We start from the raw sequence: 9,449 nt of genomic DNA, 5'->3' as shown, positions 1-9,449 counted from the left end.
CTGAGCGTCAATATTTTGAGCATCATGTAGGTACTTCACCATTGGAGGAGTTGGGTTGTGGTATGGTTACAGAATTTCCATTAGATTATATGCACCTTGTGTGTTTAGGTGCTATGCGTAGGATTCTGTTTCAATGGATTCATGGACCGCGTGGGGATTGTAAGCTATCTCAGTTACAATTATCCATGATATCTGACAACTTAGCTGTTATTTGTAAACACATCCCAAGAGAGTTTTCACGAAAGCCACGATCTCTTTTAGAATATAAAAAATGGAAAGCGACTGAATTAAGACAATTTTTATTGTACACTGGGCCTGTTGTCTTAAAAAATGTCCTAAAAGACACAGTTTATTCAAATTTCCTTGATTTGTCTGTTGCCATACGAATATTGCTCAGCCCAAATTTGTTGTCAAAAAATCTTGACTATGCCGAACAACTATTAAAATACTTTGTGGTCACATTTTCAAAGTTATATGGTGAAAATCAACTTGTTTATAATATCCATTCTTTAATACATTTACCAAGTGATGCTAAACGCTATGGTGTTCTTGATAACGTGTCAGCGTTTAGATTTGAAAGTTACCTAGGAAGATTGAAAAAATTAGTTCGCAAGCCTCAAAATCCAACTGGTCAAGTGGTACGCCAAATTATTGAAGGGCACTGCAACATCAATCAAGACACTTCCAATAAAAAAGAACCAATCTTGAAGAAAATTCATTTAGATGGTCCTATGCCTGTTGAATACCAATCTTATATCCAATTCAAACATTACCATGGACCTGATTATTTTGTTTCCACATCAATTGGAGATAATTGTTTCAAGGTTGAAAATAAGTTAGGAATTGTAAAAAATATTTTGCATAATTCCACCTTTGCTGAGCCTAATGAAGCTTTAGTTGTGTTTGAAGAGTTTGAAGATATGGAACTATTTTTTTCAGATCCAGTTAGTTCCATTTCGCTTGCAATATACTTTGTTACCAAACTTACTGGCATAAGACGAACCTTTCCTATTGCTAGTCTCATGACCAAGTATATTCTACTCCCTTTTAAACAAGGATTTGTTGCTTTACCTCAAATGCATTTTTCATAATTTTTAATGAAATTGTTTTCAAGTTTTTTTCATATTAATATAGTTTACAGTGTGAATGTTTAATATACGATTTGTTATTCCATAAATAAATAAATATACAAAAATTTCTATTATGACAAAAATTATTTTGGATTATTTTCATTTGATTTTAAAAAATTAAAGAAAGAGTAAGTTATAAGCTTTATGATTACATGACTTATTATTGTTTATTTAATTTCTGCAGTACTTTTTACAATAATAAATTTTCAAAAATGTATGCTATTCTCGAATATATTGAGACTCAAGAGATTGATTTTCTGCCAATCAAGTGGATGGTTGATAGACTCAACTGGGATGTTAATAATTTAATCAAAAATAAAACTGTTTTAAATTTTTACTATCCACCAGCAAAATCAGCGAACAAAGTGTTGAATGCCAAAAAAACATGCAGCAATCCAGAAGAACACTGGCTTTTATACAAAGTACGAATTCTGGGAACTGCAAGTAAGTATTGTTAAATTTTTTGAGATTCTTAGTGTTTGTCTTTTAATAGAAAATTTAAAGGTCCTTTAGGGACTATCAATTAGTCATATACAAAATGCTTTGGTAGTGGTAGAAAAAATATCTCTTCTTTCTCCTATTTCCAAAATATATTGTCTGTGCAAATTTTCAACAGCCAAAAATATACATAGACTTGCAGGAAGTTAAAACTAAAATTGTTTAGAGCATAATATTTAACTAATGTTGTTTATATTATTTTTCTGAATATTCAAATCAATGTACACAAAATATAAGTAATTTTTCTAGACACTCTTAAAAGTGCAAAAGAAAAAACAAAGCTGGCTGAAGAGACATCCAATGTTGATTATGATACAGATGATTCTGGTGATTGTAGAGATATGGAGACACGGAAAATTAGGTTTGTGATTTCAAGCAAGATTTACTTTTGTTCAGAGTTACAAAAAAAATTTAGCATATGCTTATTTCAAATTTATTTTTAACTTTTAGAAATATACTTGGTGGTTTTCAGATTTACAGATTATTTTCAGACTTTTATTTTTTATTTTTGTATATTGGTTGCTTTAATAATGAAACCAATTAATTAATTAATTTATTTTTATTTATTTTATAATTATAATTTAAAATAATAATTGTTTTATAGAAAAAGAAAACATTCTTTCATCTATGAAAGTGAAGTGGATGATGATAAAGTTGAAGACTTTTTTCAAGAAAGCCTAATAAAAGAGTAAGATAAAGTTCTATTTTTATAATGTATATAATATTATGAAAAGAATTATAAATAAACTAGTATTATGATTTTCTTATTTTTATTTATATTTTCAGATTTTTATAGAAGAGAGATGTGAATATTGTCTTTAATAGATAGGGTATGTGGAATAGTTAGGGGTGTCATTAAATTTGAAAAACTAGTAGTGAGGTGGATTTAATAGGCGATTGGTAAAGTTTATTGGGAAATTTAATACCCATAGGCTGTTAAAATTTATATTTGAATTAAGGAAATATAAAATGGTTTAATTTTGAGTGTGGATAGACCTGCGAGTAATAGTTTAAGAGTTTAATATAGCCTATAACATTTACATTTAGTTTGTTTTCTAATTGTTATTTCAGAAATACTAACACCTGTGGTTTTACAAAACCAACACCACCTGAACACTTGAGGGCAATGCAATCAAGCTCACATAAGTCTCAGGTTAAAATTAAGGAAAATGCATCAAAATACCTAAATAATGCACAATCCAATCCATCTGATGGCCAGCCTAGTGTACTACAACCTGATGTGTTGTCCAGTCAATCAAAAACTATTGTAGAAACACCAGCTCATGTATTAAGTTCGATCAACTCATGTAAGCTTGTTTTTAAAAGTTGCACATTTCTTTAATTGATAATTTTTTATAAGTTCATTAAAATTAGTTTATCAAACCTATGACTGTATAATAATTTTTATTTAACATTTTATTTACATTTGATAATTAAAAAAAATATATATGATTTAGCTGTTCTTTTGGAGAGGTTGATAACAACCCTTGAAGAGATAAAAGAAAATCAAAAGACTCATTCTGTAATGTTGCAATCCATTATGCGACAAATAAATACACCTCAGGTGGAAAAAGATAATGAAATGCCTATAGGCATTCACCTTCCAATTTCCAGTATCAAAGATATGGATGATTTGGAGGAGCAGTTAAAAGATCGATCAATCAAGAGAACATTGGTGATAAATAAAGATTTTTTTTTTTTGATTTATTGGTTTATTTTAATCTATGTTTGCCCCCAATCCTTACAAGACCTGCCTTGCCTCTTTTTTTAAGACCTCCTTCCCTTTATTATATCTTGACCAAAAAAAATTTGTACAATGTTAGACTAGCAATGCAATCGGTCATAAAACTAATAATTCAATTATCTCCTAATTTAATTCCATTTATTATTTATTTTTTTTACTAAAAAAATCAAATTTGTTACTTTTTTAAGACTTGTATTGTGTCAAATATTGGTGGAAGCTCATTGGATGATGCCATCAAAAGAATGATGAAATTTGTTCTGTCTAATAATCTTGGAAGATTGTGCAATCTCTCTGGACAGTCTGGAAAAGTATGTTTTTCAAAACTGGAAATATTTGAAGTAGTCTGCGGTAAGTTTTGCTTTTCACATAATAAATCCTATATTATTTTAAATATATTTGAATATATTTAAATTAATATGTAAGCATAAAAATAATATATTTGCTTATAATTAATGTTATGTATATATATATATATATATATATATATATATATATATATATATATATATATATATATATATATATATATATATATATATATATATATATATATATATATATATATTCATATTCATTGACACGCTTAAATCCTGATATGTTGACATTACAATTACATGTTTACAATTAGACATTTAGTCATAGGCTATTTAATTTATGGCATTACAATAAATTACTATTTTTTACTTTAAACCTATTGGTTTAAATGTTAGTAAATTTTTTTAAAAAGGATTTAAAACCTTTTAGTTATATTTACTAACATTTATTATTATTATCGTTTGTGTTTAGGTGCAGTTAAAAGAAATGCATTGACAGCTAATGCAACCCAAAAGGAGATAGAGGTCGAGTTGCGCAAATGGTTTTCCAACGCCCGAGATCGAGGCCAAGACAGCCGGAAAAAAAAATCTTTATCAGATAATGCTGATCTGTTGTTATCAGAAATATAGTTAAACTTAAAAAATATTCGGCTATTAAATAAAATATATAGACTTACTATCGTTCTAGGAGATTTGAGGATTGCCGTACGGTGATACTCGTGCGTGTGGTCAGGCAAATCGTAATCTGATCAGTATAGACAATTAAGCTTAAAAACAGTTTTATTACCATATCCCGCGATCAACCCTCCTAAAAACGTACCCATGCGGTTCCCGTGCGGGACCCTTCCAAAAACGTTCCCATGCGGTTCCCGTGTGGGCCCCTTGGACAAAACCTTGTGGGTCCCGACTGGGATTCCCGTACGGGTCCCATACTTTAAACAATGCGGGCCCCGTGTGGGCCCCGTGTTTTTTGGCTGGCTGGGTTGAGCCACTTCCAAGGCTGTAGCGATCAATTCATCAATCTATATTAATGAATGTTTAGAAAACCGACTTATTCCATTTTTTCACAAGTATCATGGAGACTTTAACTATTTATTTTGGCCAGATTTAGCAAGTTCTCATTATTCTGAAGATTCTCTAAATTGGATGGACCAATATGTTTATTACGTTGATAAAGAATCCAATCCCCCAAATGTGCCTCGAGCACGACCAATTGAAAATTTTTGGAGACATTTGGCACAGAAGGTTTACGAGGGAGATTAGCAAGCTTCAACAGAGCAAGTTTTGATTGATCGCATTAAACTAAAACTACAAGAAATTGATTTAAACTTTTTACAGTCGCATATGAAAGGCGTCAGAGCAAAATTGAGATCAATTGCAGATGGTGGTGTTTTTTCATATAAAAGATAATATATTTTTACTAAAAGATAAATGCTTTATTTAAAAAAAATATAATAGTAGTTTGTTTTTTTATTTATAAATAAGTTATTGACGTTTTTATTTTGTCCGATAACTTCCGCATCACCCGTTATCACTACAATAAATAATGCTAAAACTTTATCAGAAAAAGTTTTCTTAGTAGCTTCAATGGGGTTTTTATTTAAAACTTTAACAAAACTACTAAGCAATATTCACCTAATAAAGATTCACCTGATAAATGTCTTAAATACAAGACTGCAGTCTCGTATTTGAACTCGCTCGTAGTTTTTGCATGATGTAGTTCGGTACTAGATAATCAAGCTTTTTTAAAAGAGCAGCATGGCCTTCCAACTTTATTAACTGATTATGTAGCATTAAATATACTGTAGGTATATTTAATTTCGGTAAGCTTGAGCAAGCAATTTTCATTCTTCTCTCAAAATCCTCTAATTTAATATCTACAAAAACTACAAGAGGTAATATCAATGAAAAGAATTGTATATCATCAGGAATTAGTTTATTTTGTAGTATAAGTCGGTAAATGTAACTAATTTTTTATATTATTACTAAACAAACAAACAAATAATTATTAGATCAATAGTACAATGTGTATTGATTTATATAAGAAACAAAATGATATAAGTAAAAAGTCATTATTTTAAAATTTTAAAGAAACCCAAATAAAGGTTTTTTTAGGTTTCCAAAATTATTTGACATTTTTTATACAAAATAAAAGTATTAAACTCTTTTTTTATTTATCTTGTTTAAAGCCAATTTATAAGTGTTATATAAACAGGGTCAGATTAGATTAGATTAAAACTTAATATAATAGTGATTTATGTTCTAAAGGATATGAAGGTCCATAAAATATGAAGGACTCTTGTAACATGCCCTACATACTTGGTTGGTATCCAAAATCCCAAACCCAAAAACCCAACTTAATTGTAAAAAAACCAAAATATTTAATACTTTTATTTTTGATTTTTTTAAATTAAAATATGAACAGTAAACAAAAAACTTTTTAATAAATAAAAAAAAAAGAATTTTAAACTGCTAAGTTAGCATAAAAATACATAAAAAGTGAGTTATGTAAAACAACTGCTGCTTAAAAAATACTCGCGCTATCAGGCAAAAAATTTTACAAATAGGAGACAACACATTGATAAAGTGCCTGAAGCAAGAGTAATTTATATTTTTATTTCGTTTCATAATGGCTAATTTGGTAAATAATCCAAAAATTTGACTAAAAGTTGACAGGGAAATACAAACTTTTCAAGAAAAAAAAAAATTTCTATCAAAGAGTCTGTTCAGGCACTAATTTATTTAATATTTTAAAACATAGTAGATATATTTTAAATGACACAGGTTTTTGATGTAAACAAAGAACAAAAATCACTTTTTTGTGAAAGATTGGGGCTAATTTCTAATAAAAGCAAAAATTAAAAAAATTAAAAAAATCATTTTGTTGTATTTTTTTTTACCATGGATCCATCTTAATGGGTTTTTGATCTCAAACTTTTTTTTTAATTTTATAATTTTTTTAATTTTAAATTTTTTAATTTTTCTAATTTTTTCATTTATAAATTAATTTCCATTTACGCTGTCACATTGTCAGAGTTACACTGTCAAGATTTGATGCTGCTCAACAATTGTTCTAATGATTATAAAATTAGCAGTTTAGTGAGTCATGAGAAATTTTTTTAATTTGGAGCAGTTATATTCAAAATTTAATAATTTAGTCATCAGCAATTCTGCATCTTGATCTTAAAAGTCTTTAAATCCGTTCAAGCATTTCAGCTTTTTCTCATTCTAAACAATATCTAATTTTGTTCCAAATAATGTGAATAGTTAAGAAAAAATATTTTAACATGTGTGCAAGTGCCGTAAAAATCCTGCAACATTTGCAGGATTTATTCCATAATCATTGAATAAATATGTTGGAAAACATTTAGCATTTTCTAGTTTCAATGCATAGTAGTCAGGAATAAATTTGGGATAGACTTCATTAATTGACTTCTATCCAATGTTTTTCCTAAGTGAATAGATAAAGTTACAAGAGTAGTAAACTTAAACAAAATTTTACATCTGTTTTTTGTTTTTATTTAAATTTGATCACATATAATTTATATATATATATATATATATATATATATATATATATATATATATATATATATATATATATATATATATATATATATATATATTTATATATATGCAAGGCTGTACCGGTTTTGATTTTTCCAAATCCGGTCGAAGCCGGATTTCTACTGACAAATCCGGCCGGAGCCGGATTTCGAAACAAAGTTACAGGGGCCGAAATCCTGTACATCCCTACTTGATATTGGTAGTGATCAATTTGACAACTACCAGTATCAAAAATGTTGAACATTTTCAATACCAAGTGACAACTGGTTTCTGTTAAACTTAATTGCTGTTATTAAAATAGAAACACATAATTTCACATAACATATCATAACATAACAAAATAACTAATAAACAATTGAAACTTTCAATTTAAAAGTGAAGTAAAGTAACTTTAGTTTCAGCAATTTTTTTTAATGTCTTTGGTCAGTTTTAAATTGTACTTTAGAAATATTGGCATAAATATATGTTATCATTATGTGGGAGAAGTGAACTACGATTATCACAGAGGAACTCCCCAGGAACACTGAACAAACGTTCTGATGGTGAACTTGTTGGTGGAGCACCCAAATAAATGGGAGCTACTGTTGCAACAGCTTGCAATCGTTGCATGTTGTCACTCCACCACTGTAGTGGATCAACGAGTCTATTTATTTCTGGTTCTGCCAGATACTGGCTTAGCTGAGTGTTAATGCCTGTTGGTAATTGTTGTTCATATGCTGTGCCACCAGTGGACGTAGACTGAACAATTTCATCAATACATTGTCAGAGTAATGATGATGATGCAGAAGAATTATCCAGCTAGGCTTAATTTACTGGAATTTCTTCAACTTTGACAATCTGCTGCTATCGACGCAAGATCAAATGCTGCTATCGTCAATATCAAGGTCAAATGTTGCTGTTGATGCAAGATCAAATGTTGCTATCTGGTCAATCTGCTGCTATCGATGCAAGATGGAAGTAAATCTGAGCTGCTCAGCATGATTAGATTGACTTCTATCTTTCATCGATAACCTCTGCACTGTATTTTTACTGAATGTATATTTAACCACATCTTTGTCGTCACTTCAGACTCTATCGTGTGTCTTCTCTTTAGAGCTTTTCTTTGAGTTGTTGTTTGCAATTAGGCTTAGCTAATTATATTGTAAAGAAATGTAAATACAGATACCATTACAAACATGGAGTTCATAGAATATATAATTGCAAAGAAATTGATTTGAATAAACAAAATATTAATTATACATGTAAACAAAAAAAATGTATTAAATATCTGACCAAAGTTCAGAAATCCAGCTAATATATATATATATATATATATATATATATATATATATATATATATATATATATATATATATATATATATATATATATATATATATATATATATATATATATATATATGTATGTATGAATGTATGTATGTATGTATGTATGTATGTATGTATGTATGTATGTATGTATGTATGTATGTATGTATTTATGTATGTATGTATGTATGTATGTATGTATGTATGTATGTATGTATGTATGTATGAAAACACCACCGTCCATATTTATTCGAATGACATAAACTTTTTTTAAAAACTCTTCGGTTTAATATTTTTTTAATTTTTATTATTTTTGGACGGTTAATTAAATTAAAAAACATAAAATTATTTTAATTTTTAAAAAATTTATAAAAATTATAAAATTGTTAAAGTGGTATGATATAATGCTAAAATGTAGACTTCGAAAAAATGGATCATCATTGGCTATAAACTTGTCGAAGTTTTAATTCTATGCTTTCGAGAGAAGATTGTTAGTTCAAAGAAGAGTCGTTGATAAAGCAGTTTGTATTATCGACTATGAAACATGGTAGATAAAGTGTTAAGGTGTGGGGTTGTTTTGGCCGAAATGCCACATTGTAAAAATGGAAAGGATAATAACAAAAGCAGTTTATTAGCATGATTTTTTTCTTTAAAATTCATGCTAATCTTTGAAAAGTTGTACTAATGGGAAGCCATTTTTTTATGAAAAAAACAACCCGAAGCTTAAATCTAAAACATAATCTTCAAAACATTGTATAAGTTCGTTGATTGAATTAGAGAATGATCAAATATTGAACGGAATGATTTGGCCTCCCCAATCACCTGACCTCACTCCTATAGGACTTTTATGGAATAAATTAAAAGTAATGTCAAAAACGAATGACTAATG

The 9,449-nt window shown here is 28.4% G+C and overlaps 1 protein-coding gene across 2 annotated transcripts; it reads left to right on the top strand.

Annotated features, from left to right (window-relative positions):
- The first annotated feature begins 1,282 nt into the window (after positions 1 to 1,282).
- On the top strand, positions 1,283 to 4,345 carry LOC136080878 (uncharacterized). 2 transcript variants are annotated; one of them, XM_065798243.1, is made up of 7 exons: positions 1,283 to 1,574; positions 1,878 to 1,989; positions 2,233 to 2,316; positions 2,700 to 2,935; positions 3,086 to 3,303; positions 3,561 to 3,720; positions 4,159 to 4,345. In XM_065798243.1, exons 1-7 carry the CDS (start codon positions 1,283 to 1,285, stop codon positions 4,314 to 4,316), a joined length of 1,260 nt encoding a protein of 419 aa, XP_065654315.1. In that variant the 3' UTR covers positions 4,317 to 4,345. The 2 variants fall into 2 exon arrangements, with proteins under 2 accessions (XP_065654315.1, XP_065654316.1); XM_065798244.1 differs by lacking the exon at positions 3,561 to 3,720 and having other exon boundaries at positions 4,159 to 4,314.
- Positions 4,346 to 9,449: the final 5,104 nt, after the last annotated feature.

This window comes from Hydra vulgaris, chromosome 05 (genome assembly GCF_038396675.1).
Source record: "Hydra vulgaris chromosome 05, alternate assembly HydraT2T_AEP".
NCBI lineage: Eukaryota > Metazoa > Cnidaria > Hydrozoa > Anthoathecata > Hydridae > Hydra > Hydra vulgaris.
Note: the sequence above shows the minus strand (reverse complement) of the source record. Positions and strands in the feature narration are given on the sequence as shown.

Excerpts from the sequence above, each read along its gene's own strand:
- LOC136080878 (XM_065798243.1), top strand. The coding sequence starts at position 1,283 with ATGACTTATTATTGTTTATTTAATTTCTGCAGTACTTTTTACAATAAT. Across the intron at positions 2,317-2,699 it reads CAAGAAAGCCTAATAAAAGA|AAATACTAACACCTGTGGTT; the intron begins GTAAGATAAAGT and ends TTGTTATTTCAG. Across the intron at positions 3,304-3,560 it reads GATCAATCAAGAGAACATTG|ACTTGTATTGTGTCAAATAT; the intron begins GTGATAAATAAA and ends TACTTTTTTAAG.